The sequence below is a fragment of the Ictalurus punctatus genome, chromosome 14, assembly GCF_001660625.3.
Source record: "Ictalurus punctatus breed USDA103 chromosome 14, Coco_2.0, whole genome shotgun sequence".
NCBI classification, from domain to species: domain Eukaryota; kingdom Metazoa; phylum Chordata; class Actinopteri; order Siluriformes; family Ictaluridae; genus Ictalurus; species Ictalurus punctatus.
The window spans coordinates 17,129,170-17,156,909 of NC_030429.2; the positions used below are offsets into that span (position 1 = coordinate 17,129,170).

General features: G+C 38.1%; 1 protein-coding gene across 2 annotated transcripts; it reads left to right on the top strand.

Moving 5' to 3' along the window:
- Positions 1-6,747: 6,747 nt before the first annotated feature.
- znf800a (zinc finger protein 800a) lies at positions 6,748-26,343 on the top strand. Of its 2 annotated transcripts, XM_017486181.3 has the most exons (6): positions 6,748-6,889; positions 17,679-17,807; positions 19,733-19,828; positions 19,948-20,091; positions 20,362-22,237; positions 24,024-26,343. In XM_017486181.3, coding segments are annotated over exons 2-6 (2,235 nt in total). In that variant the 5' UTR covers positions 6,748-6,889; positions 17,679-17,689; the 3' UTR covers positions 24,025-26,343. The 2 variants fall into 2 exon arrangements, with proteins under 2 accessions (XP_017341670.1, XP_017341671.1); XM_017486182.3 differs by lacking the exon at positions 17,679-17,807.
- The last annotated feature ends 1,397 nt before the right edge of the window (positions 26,344-27,740 follow it).

Here is a 27,740-nt window from a genome sequence, read left to right on the forward strand (position 1 = left end):
TGAGGAAACATTATTTCATATACACTCACTGGCTACTTTATTGTACACCTGCTCATTTGTACAATCAGCCAATCATGTGGCAACAGTGCAATGCGTAACAATAATTCAGATACAGGTCAAGAGCTTCAGTCAATGTTCACATCAAATATCATAAAGGTGGAAGTAGTGGCTCATAATCTCATAAAGGCTATGGGTTACTGATCAGAAGGTAAGGAGTTCAAGCCCCAGCACTGCTAAGCTACCACTGCTGGGCCCTTGAGCAAGGCCCTCAACCCTCAATTGCTCAGTTGTATAAATGAGATAAATGTAAGTCGCTCTGGATAAGGGCTTCTGCCAAATGCCATAAATGTAATGTAAAATGTAATAGGGGAATATGTGGTCTCAGGGATTGTGATGCTGTCATGGTTGTTGGTGCTAGATGGGCTGGTTTGAGTGTTTCAGAAACTGCTGATCTGGGATTTTCACACATTCTGCTGATCACAGACTGGTGCAAAACCAAAAAAAAAATCCAATGAGCAGCAGTTCTGTGAGTAGAACATCTTGTTGATGAGAGCGATCAGAGGAGAATGGCCAGACTGGTTCGAGCTAACAGGAAGGCTACGGTAATTCAAATAACCACTATTTGCAACCATGGTGAGCAGAAAAGCATGTTGGAACACACAATACGTCGAACCTTGAAGCAGATAGGCTCAAACCACTCAACTGAGACAGGCAAACATGCCACGGTCAAATGTTACTGAGATCATGCCCCCCCCCCCCCCCCCATTTTGAATCTTGATGCAAACATTAACTGAAGCTCTTAACCTGTAGCTGCATGATTTTATGCATTGCATGAATGTGCAGGTGTTGCCATTAAAGTGGTTGGTAAGTGTATATTGGATATTTGTTAGACACAGAAAACTTATGATGCACAGTTTATTAATGTAGTTTGCTCTGGTTATATATACTTATATAACCACAGACATATTGAAGAAAAGACAAGTACTATACGTCATAATGCTGATTCAAGTTCCCAAGAGGGCCATGAGCAGATAAAGTGGCACTCTCAAATGTGAAGTAGAAAATGACCTCCAAAGGTTATTACCACTGGGGCAGTGGAGGCTCAGTGGTTAAAGGCTCTGCATTACTAATCAGAAGGTCAGGAGTGCAAGCCCCAGCACTGCCAACCTATCACTGTTGGGCCCTTGGACAAGGTCCTTAACCCTCAACTGCTCAGTTGTATAAACGAGATAAATGTAAGTTGTTCTGGATAAGGGCATCTGCCAAATGCCATAAATGTAAAATCATGTATTTTCTGGATCCATGGACTTCTGGATCTGAGTCTGATCCCTGTAAACCATGTTTATCCTCCCAGGAAGTGCTGAGTAGTGAGCTTGAATCAAGAGAGAAAATAAGGAGGATGGTTTTTCTAAGGTGTTTGCTGCAGTGTGTGAGTGGATGTTCATTTCTCAAACACTGCTCAGGAGACACAAGAACACTGACCATAACCTTTGTTTGTCTACAAACAAAGCCAAGAAAAATGCAGCAGTCTGTGAGGAACCACTGTCACCTGCTGGTGGTCTGTTCATTGTGACATACCTGAATCCCTCCAACAGCCTAGTTTAAATCCGGTTAAAGAAGACCATCCATTCAAGAGGTAGCACATTTACAGGGAAAAAAACCCCAAACAAACAAAAAACAGTAGAGGGGTGCTGAAGGATCACATAGATTACGTACTGTTGATGAAAGGTCTGTTTTTCTGCAGCGTGTGTAAGTGTAAGACCAGCTCCAAAGTGTTTCTGAGGCTGATCATGGCTCTGTGGATAGAACAAAAATGTACACCATGACTGATGTGCATACTACAGACAGAAGCTGCTGGAGATACATAGTTAGACAGAGAAAGGCACAGGGTCAGTCAACTCTCTCCATGAGCTCCACTCCGCTGGAATACAGTTTTGTTGCCAGCTGCAACACCTTCATTTCCATGAGAGCCCTAAAAAACTTGCCACTTCCTCACTGAGCTCATGACTGCCTGGGAAAGAAGGATGAAATGTAATACTACTGATGCTTAGAAACCATTTTAACTGTGATCATTCAACATGTAAAATGCTCCAATAAATATTGAAGTACAATAAAAATTATATTACTGTCCAGACAAAAATAATCCAATTTGTAAAATCATATATTTTAACAAAATGTCATAGATTCTCAGGATGTTGCATACAACACTTTGTTGATCATCTACAAAGAATCTTATTTAACAGGAGTTTAAGTGTTGAAAGAAAGCAGTTCTGTATTCATGTAGTCTTCTGATGTTTAATATCAGTGTTCTTTGAAATTGGCTGCAAGTGACGCTTTGTTCAATAATTTTGTCATCCGAAGCCATTGTCAAATATAATAGAATGGTTTATTATTCTGTAGACATTGTGGGATATGTATGCCAAGCAATTTGAAAGCTTAGATATTCTTCTTTTTAACCTGTATTCTATTGCTTAGAATACAGTCGTAATTTTTTTTTGCCTTTTCAGGATCTATAGTTGGTTACGAAAATAGTATACACCTATATTACAACTGTAAATAAAGGTCCAAGAGTTCATATTTTTATTTATTCATTCATCTTCAGTATCCACTTTATCTTGGTCCTATCTCAGTCGACATGAGGCAGGAATACACCCTGGATGGGATGGCAGTCCATCACAGAACACCATCAACAGACACAGTGTATAATCACACACTAGAGGCAGTTTAGATTCACCAATCCACATGCTGGCATATTTTTGGGAGGTCTAAGGAAATAGTAGAACCTAAAAGAAACCCATGCCGACGGAGGAAAAACATGAGAAACTCCACACCAACAATAACACAAGCTCAGGATTGAACCAGGGACCCTAACGCTATGATGTAGTAACACTTCATACCACCTCCTATTTACATTTCTTTTTAATTAAATACAGTTCACATTGAAAATAAATGTTCACTCAAACAAGTGTACCAACTCTATTAGAGGCTCTTTGGATTTGTTATATTCACTCCATCTTAGACCTCTTATTTTGATTCATTGGCTACCTTTATGTGAAGAAACAGTTTACACCACTCATTATTTAGTCAGTTAGCCAGATGAAACAATGATAAACAGGTGGCATGGTTACAGAGACTGTTGTGATTTGGATTTTTATAAAGCTCGTAGGATAATTAGCTAGGCTGAAGTGAGGTGTAGTAACTTGGCTAACTGAGACACACTTGACTAACCGAGTGTGTAGCTAGCTAGGTTAACTAACGCTGGTAACAATGCTATCAAAAGCCATTTCACTAAAAAAACAAACTAAGATAATGAAAGGATTGGTGCTTTCAAATGACCTAGTTCTGCAAAGTGTATTTTTTCCTGTAAATTTTATGGGTACTTGACAGCTAGATTTGAAAGTTAGCTAGCAGATGGAAAATTAGCTAGCAACCTAATTAAGGTCGATAAGATGGGAGGTACACTTTGTGCACAGGGCATGCCTGTGGGTTAAGAGTAAACAACCTGTGCTTCACCTTGTAACCACTAGAGCCCCAGTTCTACCAGATGCTTCTTTAAAGGTCAATTCACAAAATAACATCTTTAACATGCAACATTTTTTAGGCATGTACTGTGACTATTTCTCTAATTCACTTTCTAACACACAAGAAAATGAGTACTAAATTCTTCTGAATTCTCTGAAACTGCAGTATCCTAATGTCACTATGAGGTAGTGGAGAGAACATCACTCAGATGTTAGGATGCATCGCTTGATTAATTTGTTCATCTTCAGTAACTACTTTATCCTGATCAGGGTCCTGTGTCTGAAACCAGTCCATGTAATATTGGACAAAAGGCAGGATTGCTCCCTGGACAAGATGCCAGTCCACTTGAATAAAAGTATAATGAATACACTGACATCGAAATTGAATACATTGATTTCGTAAAATCATGTGTTACATGAAAGAGTAATATAAAAAAATCTCATGGCTGATAGTTTATATTTCAACAACATTTAAATTAAGTGAAAGTGTAATCAACATGTTCTATTATGTTGTCTAATATTACTGTTTTAGAAAACAAAAATTGTGGTCACTTTGTTGAACTAGTGCTTTCTTGCTCCAGCGGAGTGTACTAATGGCCCTGTTCACTTTTATACATCCAAATTTTGAACAAGCATCTACTTGGCTCTGTGTGAACTATCCATGCTTTCTATTTGTTAATTGGCTAATATTTAAAATCTAAAATATGGGGATTTTGTTTTTCATAAATATTATGTAGCTTCTGAAGGACAGTACTAAATAATAATAAAAAAAAAGATCTTTAAACAAAATAACAATTTACACCTATCATCCTGTTCCAAAGTTTACATCCCCCTGGCTCTTAATGTGTCTCGTTGCCTTCTTGAGCATCAATGGATGTTTGCTCCTTTTGTAATATTGTGTATGAATCCCTTATCTTCGGTGTGAAAAGATGGATCTCAACATCATATAGCCACTGCTGGAAAGGGGTCAAATATACAGAAGATGTTGGAAATGCAAATAATGTGCAGGACCTGTTGGATTTTTCTGAAAAACAGTGGGCATTTTAACTGCTCAGAACAAACAAGGGACTCATGAACAACTATCACAAAACATAAAAACAGTCACAGATCATCCAGGTAACGACACACAGTATTAATAATCAAGCGTGTGTAAACTTTTGAACTGGTTCATTTGTGTAAATTCAGTTATTATTGTGCCTGGTGGACTATACATAAACTTCTGTTATGTGAAATAGCTTATCAGGGGCAGTACTAAATAAAAAACAAAGTGCAATTTTATGATCCCTCTTTTTTTTTTTACATTACCATTTTGCAGATTCTTCAAGGCATATATAAACTTGTGACCTCAACTGTAGTAATATACTAGGTTTTAATACATTTGTCAGAATTAGCTTTTGAATATAAATTAAGCTATTGAGAACAATTTTTTTTTGGAAATGTGAAATATTTAAATAACTTCATATAATTACTTGGTTAAACATATCTTAAAGTGGTCTAGTGATGAGTGCAATTACAGTTAATAAGTGTTTGAGGACATATAAATTCCTACAAAAACAAGGACACTCCACAACATGGCATATTTGTTAATTAGCTATGGTGTCTAAACCAGCCATATCGTGCAGCATTTCAATTTTTGGCTACAAGTGGTCCAGCTGTAGCTGAGATAACGGCTCATCAATGTTCTAGAAGCCATTTCTAATCATATTGTTCTATTCAGATTCTAATATTCTAATCAGATTGATATCCATCATTACACCCAAGTCTCATAATGAGTAATATGCAAAGTCGAGCTTTTCTAAAATAACACTCAAGTTTAATGGTACAAGCTAAATCCTGATGTTCAGCGGGCGGACTGTTTCACCTGCAGTTTACTGTGCAATACAATTATTAAATGAAACACTCTTAAGCAATGGATAAGCGGTGTATCTACTCGGCAACATTCGCTCGTCTTAAACTCACTAACTTTTCTAACTTTACATAGTTATATGTACAGTAGCAGTTTTGTCTATGAGGATTTGATGTTATTGCTTTATTCAGCATCATTTTTAGTTTTAATCATTTTTGACAGATTGTCTTTAAGAACATGACTCAGAAGCAAGCTAATGTCCGGTGCTAGGTGAAGACTATTATACAGTCCAAGGATTCATATATATATATATATATATATATATATATATATATATATATATATATACTCGTAATTGCTATAGGCTAATCAACAATAATTGCTAGGCTAATTAACAAAATTTCACTCATAAAGTTCAATAATAAAAGTTGTACAACTATAAGCAAAATTAATTAGCTCGAAGTAGCAGTTTTGTCTCTGAGGATTTGATGTTATTGCTTTATTCTGCATCATTTTAAGTTTGAATCTTTTTTGACAGACTTAAGATTGTCTTTAAGAACACGACTCAGAAGTAAGCTAATGTCAGTTGCTAGAAGGATAGACTATCATACACTTCAAGGTTTTATATTATACACTAACACACGCACACACACACACACACACACATATATATATACATATATATATATATATATATACATATATATATATATATATATATATATATATATATATATATATATATATATATATATACACACACACACATCATTTTTAGATTGAAACTTTTCTGAGAGATTGTCTTTAAGAACAGGACTCAAAAGTAAGCTAATGTCAGGTGCTAGGTGGAGACTATTATACAGTCCAATAACTATCTGAGGGTTATATATATATATATATATATATATATATATATATATATATATATATATATATATATATATATATATATATATATATATACACCTAGGCTAATCTTAATTAACAACAATTGCTAGGCTAATCAACAAAATTTCACTCATAAAATGCAATAAAAAAAGTTGTACAACTATAAGCGAAATTAATTAGCTCGAATCCAGACTAGTTTATTGATGAAAGTGATTAAACTTTGCGGTTTTACGTATTATTTATGACCAAGTTTAAGGTGTTTTCTGTGTTAAACTCCAAACTCCTGCAAGAGTTTACTTGGTTTTCTGGAATGGGAGCAAATGTAGTAAATAAACGCGCGTTTGAAACGACAAAAATATTGAATTGAAGTGATTGGGGGACTCGGCTGTAAGTCCTTCCAAAACGGCAACTGAGCACACGCTCACGTTTGCGCGGTCGCGAGCGTTCAAACTGCGCCTTTGCGCAACAGCCGCCTCGTTTGGAGGAGTCCGGTCAGTGCACAAAGACAGCGCCGGAGAGAGAGCAGCCATACAGCCACAGCAACCGTCTCCACATCCACTCGCCTAAATCCTCCGCCGGAACTCCAAAGTTGTACCTCGCGAAGGCCAAGGCTAGGTAAAGCCTTTTAAGATAGGTAAGAGCCATCCAGCGACACATTATACAATCATTCTAACCGCCGGTTTTCTACTTTGGGCCCGACATCGCGTAGCGGACCCGAGTGGCTTCGCTTCCTCACCGAGCGTGGCTGCTCTGAGCAGAAAAAAATGGCGTCACCGAGCGTGCTGGCTGTGCGGCCGGGGGAAAACGCACTTATTCCCGAAGCTCACGATAACTCCCCGGTTCAATTTCAAGCGTCCTAATGATATCTCTAGGCGGATTCGAGCTAGAAATATATGTAGAGCGTATTACAGGGCCTCGCGTCGAAATAAATACGCCGAGAAGGACGCGTAAAGCCGGAAGGGTCACCAGACCTGTGCGCCAAAGCTTCTTCAGGGAAGATGTGGCACAGCACCGCAAACGCGCAGCACTTGCACAAACAGACGTGTCCTACATTAGAACACACTCCGCCCCGGTGTGTTTCGTTTTAAATCGCGCAGACACGCGAAAATAGCTGGAAACCGCGCAGGTTGATGGATGGATGGTGTGTTCGGTCTTTTGTATCGGCTCGTCAGTTCAGCCCGCCTTTACGCTGCACTCGCTGGGAAGCGTCAACTCTTCAGCGTGTAGGCTTCTCAGTCCTCTGTACACCATTCTGAAAAAGATGGACTCTCCCTTGATCAAAGATAATCTGGCTCACGTCGTGGCCTGGAACAGGGCAGATTTGGGCCGTAGTAGGCTAGATCAGTACGAACAGATTGATCGGATGAAGCGCTGTCTGGGAACGTTAATAGTTGTACACGAAATCTCGTGCAGCGGGCGACGAAAAAAAAAGTTGCTAACTCGGGGTTGTGTTTCGTGCCTGCGCCTCGATGGCTCCCGTGTTGCGCAGAACGGCCATCGAGGCAAATTGTGCACACCACCTTACCCGGGAGGTTTTAGCCTCGGCGATATAGCCGAACAACCTGTCTAATGCGGAAACGCAGGCTACACGCGATTCCTCCTACGCGGAGCGGAACGTGGTGTTGTCTTGGCCGCGTGTTTATTGTGTAGCTACACGCTCGTGGAGTTGGCGATGTGGAAGTTGTCGGGGCTTCATGCGTTACCACACAAACCCGCACATGGTCATCCGCGGCGTAGGCGTCGCTAGCCGTTGGCACACACAACTGGGAAACTCTCTTACTCCGACGCCCAAACGCACTTTTGAGCATTTTTTAAAGCCATGGATATGCCCCACGGCTTCTCGGCGACATCAGTCAACATTACACTTATGAACTTGTCAGATTCGTCTGACTGCTAACAGATTCGCGGCGCAGCTTTTTCACGTTGTAATCTCTGTATTCGGCATGATTGTAGCCTAGTTGACATTTTTGACAAAGACGGAAAAGACATGGCATGGTTTAGACTGAAAGTTTATGTCTGGTGGTAGGTGGAGAGCCTCAGCGATGAGCCTATTTAGATCTTCCAGTCTCGTTTAATCAATTACGACTGTGTTATATCCAGGCAGCCGGTCGCGGGTCTATCATTTTAAATGATTTTCCGGTCATGTGACTCGAGCGGGTGCGAATTCTTCCAAACACTTACTGATGTGAGCGTTGTGAATACTTTGCCTCCATGCTAGCGTGCTATTTTGACACACTATTTAGTCTAGAAGTAGTCAGGTTTGGGTATATGCGCTGTTCTGGGCGCAAGACATGGCTTCAGCTTGCCGTTGTCAGTGTCTTCTATAAGAGCTTAGACAATGGTGTAGGCTGTATTTTATAAAGCAGCCACCCACTCACACACTGCGATGGACCGCGTCAAGTTAAATAAGTGCCTATTGAAGTTGTTACACGTGTTTTCTTGAGATTATTTCAAGGCTCAGATCACTACATGATGATCTTGAATAGCCTATTTCTCATCAAGTTGACTCTTGTAGTATTAGGGACTTAAGACAGTGCAGGTGCATCCATTTGAATTCAGCTGGATATGCAGTTTTTATCTGCTCGTTATAGTGACACTTATGTATGTAGCCAACATGATGTGTGTTTTTTTATTTTATTTTATTTATTTAGAAATCTGTTTAGTATTTTAGTTTACTTTGAACATTGTTTATTGCGTTGCTTACTGTAATATTGTTAAGTATGCAGTAGAGGGCAGCTTGGGACATATCCTCATCACTAATAAGGTTTTTCATGTTAAACACAACTTTTTCATTGTTGTGAAATAGAAGTTTCATGTTCAGTTGTGATAAGGGTGATCAGCTTTGCTTTTTCCAGAGTTACTGTGGAATATCCTGTTCTGAATGGGTTTTAGTATCTTTAAACATAAAAATATGAGTCACAATAAGAGTCATAACAAGGTCCTTGCTTCAGACCTTCTACGTCAGGGGCTTCAGAGTTTTAACCACAGACCTGAGAACTCACAGATTTGTTGATGGACAGGTGTTTGGATGGCAGGGGGGATGCTAGGCAGGGTCACAGTCAGGAGAGGAAGCATATCTTTTCTTAAAGAAAATGGAACACAATAGTTTTTTGTTCTTAAATATAGTTACTTTCAAGGTCTAGGTATTTATGACCAGTTGATCATTTATGCTATGCTTGGATTTTACATCTGCTGGAATAGGGGTGTATTGGTGTGCTTGTGTGTTACTCTTGGGTTGCTTCCATTGACGTTTTAGCATAACATTAGCAGCCGGTCAATTGCTAGAAAAAAGGGACAAAAAGGCCTCCGCCAGCTAAAGCTTTCTCCTCGCAGGTAAATAAAGAAAAGGAAAAATAAGCTTTCCAGTTCTTTAGAAGAGCCTTCAGTGCACAGTAACCACACACCACCAACTCTATGGCATGCACCTGCTATTTCAGAACCTGTTAGATTTATGAATATGACTGATTAGGTTTTGTGGAGGGCCCGTATGGTTCCATATCCACGCTGTTAATAGGCCAGTGTGTGTGAGCAAGCAAGTCAGCGTATATTTGGAGACATAGAGATGCATTGGTGTGTGTGTGTGTGTGTGTGTGTGTGTCTTGTCCAGAAAGACTCTTCTCACTGGCTCATTGATTTGGTCTGATGTTATTCTGATTATAAAAGATTTCTTTATTAATAACTGACAAATGAAAATTCAATTTATTTGTACATTTACAGTATAATGATTAATTTGGTGGATGCTTTTAAAATCCATTACATTTTAAAAGACTCGAACAACTCACCAGCTTGAAGATGATTTACTGCATATCACTTTTGTCTTGTGGTTACGTGAGTTTTCTTGATATTAGTCTGAAAATGACTTACTGATCTGATGAGCTTAGCAGTTTGTGACCATAGAATTTTAAGGTTCTGTCTGGGTGAACAGTGGTTGTGAGATATTGACAGTCAGTGATGTCTTGACTATAAGGAAGTGTTCATGGCATTTACAGGTCAATAGGGCCTACACTTCAAAAGTGCTTTCTGGAAAGATGTTTCAGGTGTCATAAATTACGAAGGTGCACTTTGATTGGTCACAGCTACAATATGTTTCCTTTTAAATTAGATTAAACTAAACTAAAAGGAACATGTCAAAGCTTACATGCTGAACCTACATGAACAAAATGGCAAATAGAACCATGTAATACTGGGGGTCACAAATTACCTGTGGCTTTTGGAAGAACATAGGGTGATTATTATATTATAATATATATTATAATATATTATTTAAATATATTTTATGTTGAATTTTAATGAATCGGTGGCTCAGAGATTTGAATGATTTGAATGAGAAATAACGAATGTAATACATTTTATTATTCTGATCCTTTTGTTGAAAAAGAGGGTTAGTCATTAATGTAAGAGATCACTGGTGCTCTGTACAGCAAATGAATTAATCATTCTGTTTTTAGGGGAAATTTGTACTCATTACAGCAGGGCCAATGGTGAATGGTCTACAACTAATTTTGGTGTTACCACCATGTTAGACCTAATCTCATGTTTGTGTGCTTTTGGATAGAACACCGGGAGACATGTGGCTCACTAGCAGTCTTCCGACAATGAAGTGGGGGAGCCAAGATGGGGTGGCTGAGGTCCAAAGGAAATGTTCAATTTAGTTTAGTCAAAAATATCTCTTTCCCAAATTTAGACAGTGTAATTAATCATAAATGTAATTAAGTTATTAATAAACATTTATGTGCATACTAGTTTGACTTTATTTCAAAGAACTACACACCACTACTAGACACAACTATGTCTAGTAGCTCCATAAACAACATGTGAAGGCAGAAACTTTAATGAATTGGAGTACAGTTGTGATCATGTGGAGGAACACTTCCATCTCTTAATAATTATTTCATTACAGTGTAACCTGGTCTGTGCATTCGGGGCTCTAGCCCTAGAGATTTTTTCTTTAGCCCCCAAAAATTCTCCACTTGGAATGGTTTGTCATTAGGTAACTTGAACGTCAGTAAAAGAAGACAGCGGTGTTGTAATTTTGTATCTTAAGTGAACGGAGCCAAGTCCAATCAGACAGGGTTTACAGGAAAATACATCGGAATACTCGTGTCTTATTGGCCGACAGCTCTCAGTTCTGCCAAACGCTAGCTCATTAACGTTAGTTAGTGTGTGTGTGTGTGTGTGTGTGTGTGTGTGTGTATGTGGGGGGGTATGGATATACGCTAGGGTTGTTACGATTCACTCGCTTTCTCGATGCATCGATTACTAATCCTGCCGATCCATATTCATCGATCTTGAAGTATGATTTTTGATTCAATAATCGTTAACATCGGTCAATTATTGATTTAAAAAGCTCAAAATCTAATGCTTTGTGATTGTTATGTAGGTTACAATATGTAAACAAATTATTACTCTAGGTCAGCAAAATGATGCGAATGGCAGGCGCAGTGTATTACATCATTACTTTCAAACTCCAGCCAGTTTATTAGCTAAAGCGACGGTTGAGAGAGTTGCGCGGGCGGAGTGCTACTATGGAGGCAGTCCCAACAGTTAGCCCGAAATCCGCAAGGCACCAGCTAATATGAAATCAAACGTTTGGGAGCACTTCGGTATTCACAAAAGAGATGGAAAACTAGACAAGTGAGTCGCAGTTTGCAGACGCTGTAAATTCGAGTTGAAGTACTTCAGGAATAAGACAAATCTCAGCAATCATTTGCGCAGTCGCCATGGTATTAAGCCAGATATCTGGAGAAGCAAATGCTGCAGTTGCTAATTCAGGTTTGGATATGGTAAGGTCTAATCTGCCTTACATATTTGGTCTGAATCTTCTCAAAAACTCCACTCGAGCTCAAGCTATAACGGCATCCATTGCCAGGTTTATATGCATGGATATGTGCCCCTGTAAGATATGCGCAAGTAGTTTTAAATGCACTTTTGTGAATTCCTGACAGTTGATTTGAGTGTGTCTTCACTGCAGCCTGCAGCACGATGATGTGTTGGATTAGATCCACTACGTACCGGATGTTCTAAACCTAACCATAATCGTAGATGAATAACTGCGACATACTGTGTCTGCCGTTGGTGCATGCGTGCTACAACAACCAGTACGTAGTGGATCTAATCCAATAAAAAAGTTTTTTTTTAATTGCACTTTGTATTCCTGCTTGCCTATATGTTCAGGAGATGTAGGCAGTTTACTTTTCCTGCAATAAAAACTTGGTGCAATTAGCAGTATTGATTAGTTTGTAATTCTTTTTCTTGCTTGAGATACATTTGAAGTTAAATACTGTGAAGAATAAATTTTAAAAAGCTACTGAATTGAATTGCTGAATGAAATCATTGTTAAGTGAATCAAATCGAATCGCTCTGACTTTTCTAAAAATCACTTCTGAATCGGATTGAAAACCAGTGAATTGAATCGATTCGCTGTCAACCCAAAGATTCGCACCCCTAATGGTCCATGCATGTTGAGTCGTTTTTGGTTTCAAAATTGAAAATTAAATTGCTAATTAACCTTGTTTAAAACCCATTTTTGCTCAAAAATGCAAAATATTTAAAATATGCCTCATTTATACTTTCTTCCTGTTTTACTTTTTGAGTTTGAGTTATTTCGTTTTGTGGCATGCTCGCATAACCTGATCATAATCCATCAGTGGCTTCGTCAAACATGTTGGCTTAGCTCCACGAAGTTCATTACGTGCTTTTCAAAGGCAATAAGAGGGTTACAGTAAGGAGGGATGACTTGTCCACCAGGAAAATTAAGCAGGTTTTTCACCGGCGATAAATTTATTTTTAGATTCAATATTCGCTGGATATTCACTTTCCTCTCCACTGTTCTATAGAGGTGACAGGCTTACAGATATCAATGCCACCACTAGTTTTAATAATATTCAATTATTATATACAGACATAAAACATTTACTCAAAAACACCAACGCGTATTAGAGAATGTTCTGCAAGTTGCTGAAGGGACCGTCTGGCAATTCCACCCACTGAGTTAAAACGTCAAAGTTGTCCACCCATTAATTAAAATGACATATGTTTTCACATACAAAAGTCATTTAAAAACACACAATTTTACATTCTAAAGGCTGTAGGAGGCCCACAATGAGATGCACCTCACCTAAATGTTTTAGAGATATAATTCACCTAATTGTTTTTTTCCACATTCCAAAAGTTGTAGTAGGCCAGACTGATGTACAACAGGTGTGATTTTGCTAATATACAAATACAGTATTCAATTATTTTAATAGGTCAGGCATCTCATTGTGAGCCTGCTACAGCATTTAGAATGTAAAATTCTTAGGCAGTAACTTGGGCAAAGATAACATTAATCTTTCATTTTTTTACAATTTGTGTATTGGCTGAGAAATTTGAGGAAGAGCTGTAGACTGCCCCAAGCAATCACAAAGTGGCAGAAAATTGCAGTATTTTTCTATGTTTTTACTGACTGAAAGCAACGGCACATTCTACACTCACGGGGTGGCTTCAGTCTGCTCACCTTCTTTAGCTGGCAAGAGCCGGGCCTGTCGACGTTTTAACTCGGTGGGTGGAGTTGCCACACGGTCCCTTAGATGCTGTGATACCATGTTAGAACATTCTCAGGTGTAAATATGCAGCTCTAATATAGGCATTTTGGCATTTTTGAGTAAATGTTTCATGTCTGTATATAATAATTGAATATTATTAAAACTAATAATGGTATTGATATCTGTAAGACTGTTGCCTCTATAGAACAAGAGCAGGGGAAAGTGAATATCCAGCAAATATCGAACCTAAAACTAAGTTTATTGTGCTGAGAAAACTGGCTAATTTTCCTGGTGGACATGCCATCCTCCCTTACAGTCTCTCTCTTACTGCTCTTGAAAAGCACGTAATGAACCTCTCAGAGCTAAGCCAACATGTTTGACGAAGCCACTGATGGATTACACTCGGGTTAAGGGTCTTTCACACTCAACGCGATTCAGCTACGTGAATGTATGATGCGATGCCGCTCTTAAATCGAAACAATAGATCCCTATGGAGCTATTCACACCGGCCGCAATTAATTGCGGTGCGATAAAGCGAGATTTTTTTTTCCGACTGGCGTGTCCATTTTTCCCCCCGTCGTTCCACGATTAAATGGGCTGTCCAAGTAGATTTGAGCTTTAGATCACGGATCACAAAAGGGCAAGATTGGTGGCGCTATAGCACAGAGAGCTGTTTTGAAAACCAGTGTAAACACAGAAGAAAAGTATTCGGAGTGGATGAAAGTATTTGGAGAATGGATGTTGAGATCTTGTTATCATTGGTGTCTGCAAACAGAGAACGTTTTGATAAGTCACAGTGAAATCCATTTTCAGATCCCTTTTCTATCTTTTTCTGTGCTTCTTAACAGTTTGTGTTGTGGTGCTATGCGCCAACATTTAAGTGATTCTTCTTTTCAGTGGTCAAAGATGATAGGCTGAAGGCTGTATAGTGGGTTGCATCACCTAGTGTGCAAACATAAAATGCATTCTCGGTCAGCGCCACCTATCGTGCAGGTGGGAATTAGCCGAAGGTGATCAGACATTTTGCATTCGGTGTGAAAGCACCGTTCATTGGCGATTCACTTCGCTTTATCGCATCATGCTCAGTGAGAAAGGGCCTTAATGCCAGAACTAATGAGCACAAAACGAAATAACTTAAAAAAATAAGACGGGAAGAAAGTATAAATGAGGTATATTTTAAATATTTATTATTTTTGAGCAAAAATGGGTTTTAAACGTAGTTAATTAGTAATTTATGCATGGAAATAGTCTATTTGGAAGTAAGTTTTTAAAAGGTTTTTAATGGAGAATATTCTGGGCTCAGCCCCTGTTTCATTAATCTGAATTTAGCCTCTTATTTGCTAGTTTCTTGTTTTTTCTTTTCTTGATTTTCTATTCCAGTTTAAAATGTACAGTAGTTACATCATCTTGCCTTCAAGTGCACTTATATCAAATTTAAATTCTAATTTTATTGGTCACATACACAGACATACACAGTATGACATGTAGTGAAAAGCTTTTTTCGACTGTCCATTATATATAAATAGAAGTTACATAAACCAGAATTTACTTCTGTACAGGTAGGAAAGAGAAAAAAAATATGATATAAGGGATACAAAGTTCGGTGGCAGAAACAGCACGACTGTATTTTGAATAAAGTGTGCAGTTGTTTGTGCGATATATACTGTGTGACATCAGGTACTCAAGTACTGAGTGTTGTACAAACACTTTGGAGCAATTAAGGGTTTGTTGTTCATTATATTTTTAATAGTTCACATATATAGTTCTTCAAATCAAACTACACTTCACAAGGTGTATCTTCCAAATAAAGTACTATTAAAAAACATGAACAAAAAACCCTTAATGGCTTCATATTCTATGATCTAGGCCACACGTGTCAAGCAAAATGTCTGCGGGCCAAATATGGCCACTGCATCGTTTTATCCGGCCTGCATGAACATATAAAAAATAATACTGAGTCAGTCGATAGTCCATTACTACTCAGCATTTTCACACTATCTAAAATTCACAACAGACCCATAGTATAGTGACAATCATTGTAGAGTGCACATGGGCTCACATCTCACAGTGCTGAAATGCTTGGTAAATGCTTGGCTGCGCTTGATTCAGATATGTGTCGGGTGTTAGCCTTTAGTGTGATTCAGAAACTCACTGTAACATATATTCGATTTCAATATATATATATATATATATATATATATATATATATATATATATATATATATATAATGTTAGTGTGTGTGTGTGTATATAATATAATATATATATTTTATATTATGTATGATGTATGTACACACACACATTATATGTCCAAAGGTTTGTGAACACCTGACCATCACACACGCACACGTGCTTTTTGAACATCCCATTTTATAGCCCCCATTTTTCTATTACAATACATCACGTATGGGTGTGATGGTCTGATGGTCAGGTGTCGACAAACCTTTGGGAATCGCAATGTTCACAAGTTTATGGTTTTTATGCCAATTTGGGCTAGTTTTAAAACATCAAATGAGAAAAGCTTGGGCACCACAGTGAACTTGTTTCCAACACCAAGATGTAGAAAAGAAGACAATTGTGGCTCCCGTTTCCAGTGCCCGAAAGTCTGAATGGATAATACAAACACTGTGTCCTTATTATATTTTCTTTTATTGAGGCAATGCTTATTTTTGCTGTATTGAAAATGTATTGTATTGAATTAGAATTGTGTGTATTGTTATTGCTCCAGGCTACAGAGCAGACCCTCTTGGCAGTTGCACATCCAACTAATTCTACAAATTTTAGAAAGAGTTAATTGATCTGATATTCAGGTGTGCAGCTGTTTTCATGGAATAAATGTAGGTACAGACAGTGGCCGCAAACCACCAAACCTTAAGGTGTGACGTTACCGACTCCAACATCATGCCACCAGTTCCTGACCATGAAGCAACCATCAAATTTAATATAAACAAGACACTTTGATCCATATTCTTACGTTACAGACAGCTGAATCAACATGCCAGGTTCTGTTATGTAAATCAGTAACACTAAGGAGATATGTCCAGATAGACTGCTGAGTTCAAGCAAAACTGCACCAAAACATCAGTAACAGTCAAATACCTTGACAGCAAAGCCAAATCTAGCACCAATAACCTTCACACATCTAATTATAGAAACTGCAAAAAAGTTCATGAACCCTTGTACTTGTACTGCCTTGTACAAGTCGTAAATATCTCCCAAGTCTTTTTGTGTACAACATGTTATTGCTGAAACTATCTAAGTTACATACTGCATGCTTCATATGCCTACTGTTCTCTGAATTTGCTGTCTTATTGCCTAGCAACAGTAGGCTCACAGCAATTTTCGATTTCAGACATCAATTTTAATGTAATGCCCAATAAATTGAGACTGTAATACATTGTTATAATTAATTTAAAGCATGGGGGAAAAGCTGGCACTCCAGATACCCAAATGACATTCCTTCCTTCACCAGCACTTTCTGGATTATGATGCTACATAATAATGCCATTGGACTGTATCTGTTAATGTGTATAGAGGATGTGGGATTGGAGAGAAGGGATGGATGCATTTAATGGCTAGGTCGTGCAGAATTAGCATGATTGTCACCATCAATCATTTTAACTTTAATATTGATGATTACACTAGCAGCATCCTATGAAAAAACTAAAAGGTTTGGTGTTATTTGGAAGTTGTTATTTGCCTGTGACTGGTAGAATAAACTAAGAAATGTGTTTGAACCTAAGTTTAATTTCCTCTGCAAATGCCTTAAATTGTCTCCCTCTAGTGCTGCCTCTCTTACAGTAAACACTATAAATTATTCATTCTCCTTTTGTCAAAATTACTGTGAGTGATTTAATTGTCAAATACAGTAGCAATTAACAGATAGGTGTATGTTTTTAGAGGTCTGCAAGATGGAGGAAACTGGCACTGAAGTGACCCCAAACAATGACAAGTGCTGTCAGACTGAAACACTGTGGGACTGCAGTTGCCAGCCGGCTCCACAACAAGAGGGCTGTGACCAACCACAAGGTACACACACTCTACTTTTAATACAGTTCATTTAGTGTGTGCATAACATTATGATAATATGTATCTTACATAGAATAGGATATAAATGTAAAAAAGGCATGTGGTTTGCGTAATATCAGCAAATTATATTAACAAATATTAAAGCAGGTTAAGATAAGAAAGAAAATATAGATGACAACAGTGTAATTGAGGACTCCAAATCTAGTTCAGAATGTAAATGTAATGAATTTGAACAATCCATAGAGTTTATTTGCCCATTTAAAATAGAAAGTTGTTGTTGTTAAAAACTACTGGATGGATGGGATTTCTAAATAGCATTTAATTGCATATTAAATTAAATGCAAATTAAATAAAAATATGCTTTTAGACAATCAGTGTGTTGGTGTTTTCAGTGGACTCAGAAAATAATTTTTTAAACACAGTTTTTCTCTCATCACTTTCAGATGTAATCAGACTTTAAAATGCTATACTTATTGAGCTGCATACCAAAGAGAAACATAGTTTAGGAAAACCTGTAGATTTCAGATTTTCATATATATAATACAAAATATCTATTTCACCATGTGAAGGCTGCCCTACATATCAGTATTTCTAAGAGAATTATAAGTGCAATTCCATAATGAAATGGGGTGTCTCTATAAAGGCGTGCGGGTGGTGATGATGGTAGGTTCTCACCGTATTGTTCTTTAAAACTCATATATATATGTGTGTATGTATGTATGTATGTATGTATGTATGTATATATGTATGTGTATATATATATAATATATATTTTTTCATTTAATTCTTGTTTTATCTAGTAGCATTTCACTAGTATGTGAAGTTCTGTGTCTTAGATATCTGTGATGAATCCATGGAAATATGTGATCCACCACTTAATTTAATGGCTAGTAGGACCTGTTAAAAACAGGATACTTTTAAATACATGTAGTTCTAATTTTAAACAAAATAAATAGCATTAACCTTAATAATGCTGGACTCTGCTGGATAGAAACGTGGTGAAGGTTTGATCCTATCATTAAGAGATCTTAAGCTCAAATCTCATCAATCCATAAAGAGAACATAATGGCATCTTGCAAATAAACTATGTCCAAAACACACCACCATACAGCACGTTTGTTGGTTTAAAATCGCATGGCATTCATTAGCGTGCTTTTTCTCATCTAAATCTTCCTCTCTTTTCCTTTCCAATTTGAATCCCACCTACCAGATAGCTCTCCCTTATCGTAGATAGATAGTAAGTGGGGAAGACGCACTTGAATCCAACCAGACGCATCTTTTCGAACTACTGATTATGCTGTGTCACAGGGCGCAATAACATACTCGGAAGAAAACACTATCCGTGCTCTTCTTCATACATGAGCTCACAGACACCCACAGTTGGCTAGTGTTGCCCTGACTGACAGGGGCCAGAGAGTATGCCTTCCCTCTCAGCCAGAAAGACTCCTGGCCACGGATGGATATGGAAACTTCAGGATTAGAACTTGAGATCTCCCAATGATAAAGCAACACTTTTCTGTTGTGCCTCTCGGGAGCCCTTTACATAACATTTAAAGAGACATTATTGGTGCTTTTGTTGTTGTGATTTCCACCAATGAAAGTTAGTCATGGAACATTAGTATTAGCTGATTTTATAGGCCAACCCAAATCTTGGTCAGACCACATCTAGGTTCTGGTAATTTTACATTTATTTTAATGTTTTAATTTATTATGTTCAGCACTGTCAAACCACACTTATGGCATCTTGGCAAAGAGCCCAATAATGAATAGGTTTCTTTGGTATTATTGGTATCTGTATTTTGAGCCCAGTGGGGAAAAAAGATAATTGAACACATGTTTTTATATGTTATGAAAGTTTCAATCTGCAAACCTGGCCCTTGATATAAAGCTTTATATAATACCATTACTCTTTGGCTCTTTTCTAGTGCATATTATTGAGCCAGGAGACCCTCCTCTACTTCAGCAGCAGCTCCAGACTTCTAAGTCAGGAATCCAACAAATAATTGAGTGCTTTCGCTCAGGTACATCAATATTAACAGTTTTTCATTCTTTTTCTCTCCTGACTCAAGTTGATCTGAAATGAGAGAAATCCTCAAAAGACCTTCCTGTTAACCCCTCTACTGTGTTGATAATTTTGCAGGTACGACCCAGCTCAGGCACATGTTGTTGAAGGAAGTTGACACCATCTTTGAGTGCAGACTTTGCCGAAGTCTTTTCCGCGGTCTACCCAATCTGGTCACACACAAAGAGTTCTACTGCTTTTCTGGACATCATGAGCAAGATGGTCTGTATTGTCTTGTATTCCACACCTCTGTCAGCTCTATTAGCTTCCCATAACACACCAACTATTTCTTTTACAGCCTGTTTCTGTAGCCAGGCCCAGTTAAACCTCATTTTATACAGAATTTCTACCGTCTTTTAAATCTGTGTGGTATTTCCACTTCTTTTACTTGGTACTTTTTTTGTTAATGCCATGAAATCCCATTTGCTCTGCCTTGAGTTGTGCTTTAAGAGTAATTTACAGTGTCTCATTTAAGGTGATTTTACTCTACAGATTCTTCTGAACCAAACAAGCAGAACCAGGCTGTCAAAGAACTTCTTGAGGCAATCTATCCACAAAGAGACAAACAGGAACATGTGATTCAGCTTGAGACAATAGAGACCAACCCCAATGCTGTGTTCCAACACCTGTCTGCCGAGAATTATGAGAATGAGAATATGACCATGCCCACTAATTCCGATCAGCCAGAACCTGGACCGCAGAAACAACATCGCCGCAAGTCTTCTGTAGCCCCAAAAAAGATTGAACAGCAAGACATAGAGGACACAGATGACGACATGGATACGGAATCTGACAAGTCTCCAGATAGAGAAGATGAAAAATCTGAAGAAATGGGCAACACAGAACAGGATAAGAGGGTGGAAATTGAAGAGGATGCTACCCCTGAGATGAAGGAAACAAGGATATCATGCTGCCTGTGTCGAAAGGACTTCAGCTCGAGGAGCAGCATCCGCCGTCACTGCCGCAAGATGCACCGACAGAAGCTGGAGGAGTTGTGTAAGTTCACCGAAACACGCACAGTGCCCATCAGCTTGCTGTCTATGGTAAAGACCAAGCATGCTGAAGATCCTCCTCCAGCCACGGGCAAGAGTTGCCCAGTCTGCCAAAAGTCCTTCGCTACCAAGGCTAATGTCCGTCGGCACTTTGATGAGGTACACCGAGGATTGAAGCGAGACTGCATTACACCTGACATTGCCACCCGACCCGGCCAACCACTTTTGCTTGAGGGCTCACCAGTTACTCCAAAACAACCAAGCCCCTTTCCAAAGCCAGACCAGCAAGAGGTCAGTGTTACAACCTCTCGGTGTAGGCTGTGTAGAAGGAAATACAGCTCGCAAATCATGTTGAGGAGGCATATGCGCATTGTCCATAAGGTTCACACATTGGAAAAAGGCTCCTCTGCCAGCCGTGCTCTCTTCACCAGAAAAAACAAAACGAAGACTGAATCTACTAAGGAGATTTGCTCTGAAAAAGGTGGTCTTCCTTCCAGTGCATGTTCTTCAGCTAATGCAGATAAGAGCATGGCATCAAAGCCTAAAGTCACAGAGGATAGTGGAAACCTCCCGTTAAGTTTTGACTTCAAGCAGATGTATTGTTGGCTATGCAAGCGACAGTTCAGCTCCAGTCAGAACCTGACCAAACACATCACCGAGCTGCACATGGATGGTAATGACAGTATTTACATCAAGTTTTATGGGTGTCCTATCTGCAGATACGAGTCGCGGCGGAAGCGGGATGTCATCCGTCACATTACTGTGGTTCACAAGAAGTCCTCTCGCTACCTGGCCAAAATAATGCCGATCCTGGAGAGTCGTGCAGTGAAGAAACCAGCTGAGGTAGTGCTAAATAGTAGTGGGAAGAGTGTGTCTTCAAAAGAGGACAGCTCTGGAAAGCACCACGGTCCATCATCCAGTACGCTAACAACTTCAGACCAAGCAACTCCATCCGAAATGAGTCAGCAAAACTCCTCCTGGTCGCCAGGTGTAAAGAAAAGCGAGTCCTCAGTCTACCCAAACACTCGTAAGAATTCTGCCCTCACATCTCTTAACACTGCGAATCATGATCAGGAATATTCACAGTCCACCAAAGTATGTAAACAAGAGAAGAAAGCTCAAGAGCCAAAGAATCCACATGTTACCCGGAGCCACAAACCCACGAGAGGACCTCCCATCACTAGAAGCCAGGAGTCTAGCACAGAGGTGAGGGTTACTAAGAACTTTTCTCTGCATGGCTGTGATATGTGCAGTCGGGCATTTGCCAAGAAGGTTTTTCTTGAGACGCACAGACGAAGCCATAAGACCAGTGTCAATACCCCAACTGGAGGCACTAAAGTACAGGGAAGGAGTACTCGGTCAAAGGCGCTGATATGGTGAGTCACTCTTTTATATAATTCAAATGAGTGCCCTCTACAATTGGCTTTTTTTCTGCAGCCTATTAATATGAATAACATTAATATGAATAAAATTCCCTTTGAGCTAGAGCTGAACAAAAATGGCTAAAACGATAATGATTATTTTACTCTGTGACTAATAATTATGCGCATATATTTAGGAATAGACCTAATAAACTTTATTTTAAACTTTCACATGGAAGCACTGCAGTGCGTGGTTTACATAAACAGAAATGCACCCATTTCCTCAGATTATCTTTATACTTTGAAATGGGTTTGTCCCAAAATAGTGGATCAGTGCTATTAATTGAGGTTTAAATATTGAGTATGCAGTTATCACACACCCATCAATTTAAAATCCTGCAAACATCATTGTCATACATTGCCGTTTCCCCAATGTTTTATTCTTACTCTTGATCCATTTTAATCTTTCACCTCAAATTAATGAAATTACTCATGAATATCTTGTCATCTGACCCATGTCAGAATGTGAAACATAATGAAGTGGTGTGATTTTGGAACTGTGGTGGTGGAGTTTAGATGTGTGTAATTAAAAATAATTTTTTTTTTTTTTGGTTGTTGTTACAAGAACTGAGTTTAGTTAATTTATTCACACGGGCTGCAAATTGCACTTTATCCTAGTAGCACTACATAATAGTACAGGTTTTAAAAGACACCATATAACCAAAAGTATGTGGACACCTGACTATAGCCCCTTTGCTGTTATAACAGCCTCCACATTTCTGCGATGGCTTCCCACAATATTTTGGAGTGTGAATGTGGGGATTTGTGCTCATTCAGCCACAAGAACATTAATGTGGTCAGACACTGATGTTGGATGAGGAGGTTTACCGTGCAGTCAGCATACCAGTTCATCCCAAAGGTGTTCAGTGGGGTTGAGGTCAGGGCTCTGTGCAGGACACTCGAGTTCTCCCACTCCAACCTTTTCAAACCATGTCTTCATGTACCTTTCTTTGTGCACAGGGGAATTGTCATTCTGAAGCATGTTTGCACTAAACCCCTTAGTGCCAGGAAATTGTAATACTACAGCATACAAAGACATCCTGTACAACTGTGCACTTCTAACTTTGTGCCAATAGTTTGGGGAAGAACCAATAGAAGTGTGATGGTCAGGTGTCCACATATTTAGACCATATAGTGTATTTAGCATAGGCTATGGAGCAGAAAATGAAAGACGGTAAGAATACAGATCCAGAGTATATAGATGGAACTGCATGATTTCCATCAGTAAGTAGTTTAGTTAGTAAGCAGTTTTCTTTATACATGATACACATTTGAAAATGTAAGGTTCTCGTAAGCTCATATATCGCATATTTATTGTAATTTCGAGCCCTAATTATGTTTTAAAATGAATTCATTTAGCATTACCTGTGTTACATCTTCTATGAAGTAGATGCAAATGATATGCATATTTTCCAGGGTTACACACTGCAGTGTGCATGAGTGTGGAAAACAGAATCATTTTATTTGCCATATACATTTACATGTTTTCGGATGTTTTCTTGGTCATATTACGATGGATTAAACTCGCACATCTCAGACAACACAACACAATTACCATCCTAATATACAAATAGGGTTACAGATTTTATTAGGAAAATGTGAAGAAAAAAGAACTGGTTCATTTAATTCCATCATCATTTATAATTTGTGTGTAGTTTTTGTAATATTTTATAAGCTTTGTGAATATTGTACTTAAGAAGTGATCCCCCCCCCCCCCCCCCCTCTTTTTTTCTTTCTGTAGATATTCACATCCATATAAATGACACATGCTCACTGGAATGTATAGATTTTCAGTAAATAAAAACGCAGCAGCAGCGTAGTAACGGAAAGCTTTACCTGAAACAGAATGGCTTTTAAGAGGAAGGATCAACGCAAATCATGAGGAAAGGAACCTGCACGGAATGTTCTGTTTTTGTACTGCAGAGGGCGCTGCGACCAAACCTTTCTTATCCTCTAACACAGAAGTTATAGATTGTTCTCAACCAGTTGCAGTTACTGAATTACATGAAGGATATCTTTTTTTTTTTTTTTTTTTTTTAAAGTAGTCTCTTGACACTTTACTTTTAATGAAGTATATTTGTGCAGAATACAGTTTTACTTAGTTACATATGATTACACATCTTCATTGTTGATCACAACTCACAAATTTTGCTCTAGACCAATAGAATTCCAACTAGAGAGCATAGTCACCAAGGAAATATCAGTGCTTTCCCGTTGACATGTGGAGTTGCAGTGAAATTCTGCTAAAATGAAAATGGCTCATAAATCAGAGTACTCTGCTTGTATAGTTGGAGATAACTCATTTGACCTGCTGTTTCTAATCTAGTTGTCGCGGGGGTACTTGAGTTGAGGTGATGCTTTAAAGTAGCTTAACAGTACATTTATTTTATTTTATTTTCTGATTAGTCAACCTTCTGACTTTCATAGAAATATAGCTTATTTAACATTTTAATTAGATTTGCCTAATGAACTAATTGGTAAAAACAACAACAACAAAAAAAACAACCCTAAACATTGTACATTCAAGTCCATTTCTATATTTTTCTTGTTCTCGCTGAAATGGATCAGTGACTGAATACTAGAACAGGTCATGTACTTGTCTCTTCATGTAACTGTTTGGTTTGCTTTTAGTTTACACTGCTCAGATGTAAAAGCTTGCTTAACTGTAAATGCTCTGCAAACACTTTGGGTAGATATTTGAATGAATATTTTTTCCTTAAGCTCCTTTTAATATGTTAATATTGCATATATAAGTAAGACTGCTTACATAACAAAAATTAAAAAATGAAAGCTGCACTGTGCAGTTCTACTTAGCAAATAGCTAGTTAAAAGCTAAAACAAATAGGTGAGGAATCCACCCTTTCTCCATGCCCTCACTCCAAACTCATGTATGCACATTACTTAAGAGCGCCTCACCCCCTAACCGTACACATGCCCAATCCTTTCCTCTGGCAAATCAGTGTTGCATGGCTTACGTTTGCAGAAGTAGAGTAACATTAAAAAGCTCATATTATATTTGAAAATAATAACTATCCAATCAATTGATTTCATGCGCAACATGCAGCTATTTTCTTAGAAGTGGTCAGACTGAACGCAGATAAAATTGTGCCTGGGGAAAGAAGCCAATCCGTTTGAGTGAGAAATAACATGGGAAAGAATATCACAAAAAAAGTCATTTGTTTTTGGAAGCTGTTTATTTTGCTTTGCACTGTGTTAATCCAAGTGAACTTAACCCCTGCAAATTCACAGACCTCAGAAGCATTAGCTAATGGAAAACGAATAAGGTGAGAAATTTGTCTTGACCCTATGTTTGGTTTGCACCACTATGTTTATGTGAATGTGCAAAATGATTGACAGTCATGAAGGGTCGCCTCTATCTAAAATGGATACATTTGGTGCAAATGTGATTTTAGTTCTTGATTACAGGGACAGTCACAGACTTTTTCTCAGAGAATCTACATTAATGATAGCAGTCAGAATGTAAAAAAAAAGTTTAACCTATGTTTAAAGAAAAATGACAGTGCAGCTTTAATCCATATCTGCCATTCCACAATAAATGAAAATGCTGCTAATGCTTTCGCATTGTAACTACTGTTTGTGCTCATGTTTCTGCTTCCCTTTAATGAGTCAGTGCTGCTCAGGTTGTGCTAAGACAAGTTTTTTTAAAAGGAGTATGACTGTTTGATAATATCTAATAAGTTGGAACTGTGATCAAAAGATTAATTAGATACTACTGCATCTGTTTTGTATTATGTTGCTCTTATTAGCAAACAGTTTAAAAAAATATATCTAGACCTAAAAATGTCCTTTGTCTACATTAGTATGTAATGATTAATTACAGTTATTTGATCGAGTGTAATGGGTGAAATGAAGTACAAATCTGTCTTGGCGTGCATAACGAATGCTTCTGCTTGATATTATGTACTGTATTTCTGAAATAAGGTATAACATGTTAAAAGGTAATTGGCAAGACTTGTACTGTATATATAAATACACTATACTTGCATTCCTATCCCTGCTTCACTAGAAATAACTTTGTTCAAATAAAGATTTTAAAACCACATTTTGTTGATATTGTATTTAATTATTATTTTTCTATTTTTGTCCTGTAAAAATATTTTATTGCAGTTTTATAAATGTATAAATATAAATGTAATAAATAGATAAATTAAGTACATGGGCAGTGGATAGCATTGCCTCCTCAGAGCTCCAGGTCCCTGGTTCAGTCCTGAGCTTGGGCTACTGTGCTGTGTTTCTGTGCATGTTCTTCCAGTGTCTGTATGGGGTTCCTTCTGGTTCTCTGGTTTCTTCCCACATCCCAAAAACATGCCAATAGGTGGATTGGCTACATTAAATTGCCCCTAGGGGTGCGTGTGTGTGTGTGTGTGTGTGTGTGTGTGTGCGCGCGCGCGCACAGTGCCCTGTGATGGACGATGTTCCATCCAGGGTGTATGGTTTCACCTCTCTTCCAGTGTTCCTGGGATGAGCTCCATCTGGATCCTGACCAGGTTACAGAAGTGATTAAAGATGAATTAATAAATTAATTTCTGAGAGAAAGCATTGTCTATACAGTGGATGTAAAAAGTCTACACACCCCTGTTAAACCTGCAGCTTTTACATGCCAAATAAAGATATACTAATTTGGTACTCTCAATTTGGTGTTCAATTACAAGCAAAAAGTGTTTTAACAAAGGATTAGTTAAGGGGTGTGCAGACTTATGCAACCAGGTGATTGTATGTTTTTTCATTTTCTTAAAACTTTTCACTTGTATTTATTTTCTTGTAAATTTGGTTATATCCACAAGAAGCAAAGAGATTTGACATGATTTATCTTGGTTTCAATTTAAAATTTTTTTTTTTTAAATTTTTTTTATTAACATTACAAGTAATTGCAATTTTAACAGGGGTGTGTAGACTTTCTATATTCACTGTATTTACAGCTGTATAGACCTATTTGGGTTACCTTCTGAGGTAATGCTGTTTCTTTTTAGCAACTCATTAAGTCAAGTGAAGTAGGCTTTATTTTCAAACCTCTCATCACATACAGTTGTAAAGGTACAAACTAAATGTACTTCCCCCAGATTAACGGTGCTGCAATTATCATGGAACAACATGACACATCAGACACAAAAATAAGTAACAAAGTAACAGTGCAAAATCAGTCAATACAACAAATACAGAGTATAGACTATACAATAGACAGTACAGTAAACAAACAATACAGTAAACATTAAACACTACAGAAAAGCCAAACTTCTGCACAGTAGTAATGATAATGTAAACTCTGCTAGTCCTGAGCAGTATTCCGAACATGTAAAGTGACTTGTGCTTGGATTATTAAATGTCTCTTGTAAAGTGACTGAGTACAGTGATAGTAATGAAATGAAATGAAATGAAACGAAACGAAATGAAACGAGGTGAGGTGGCTATCAGACTGATATGCTGAAGAGGCTAATGG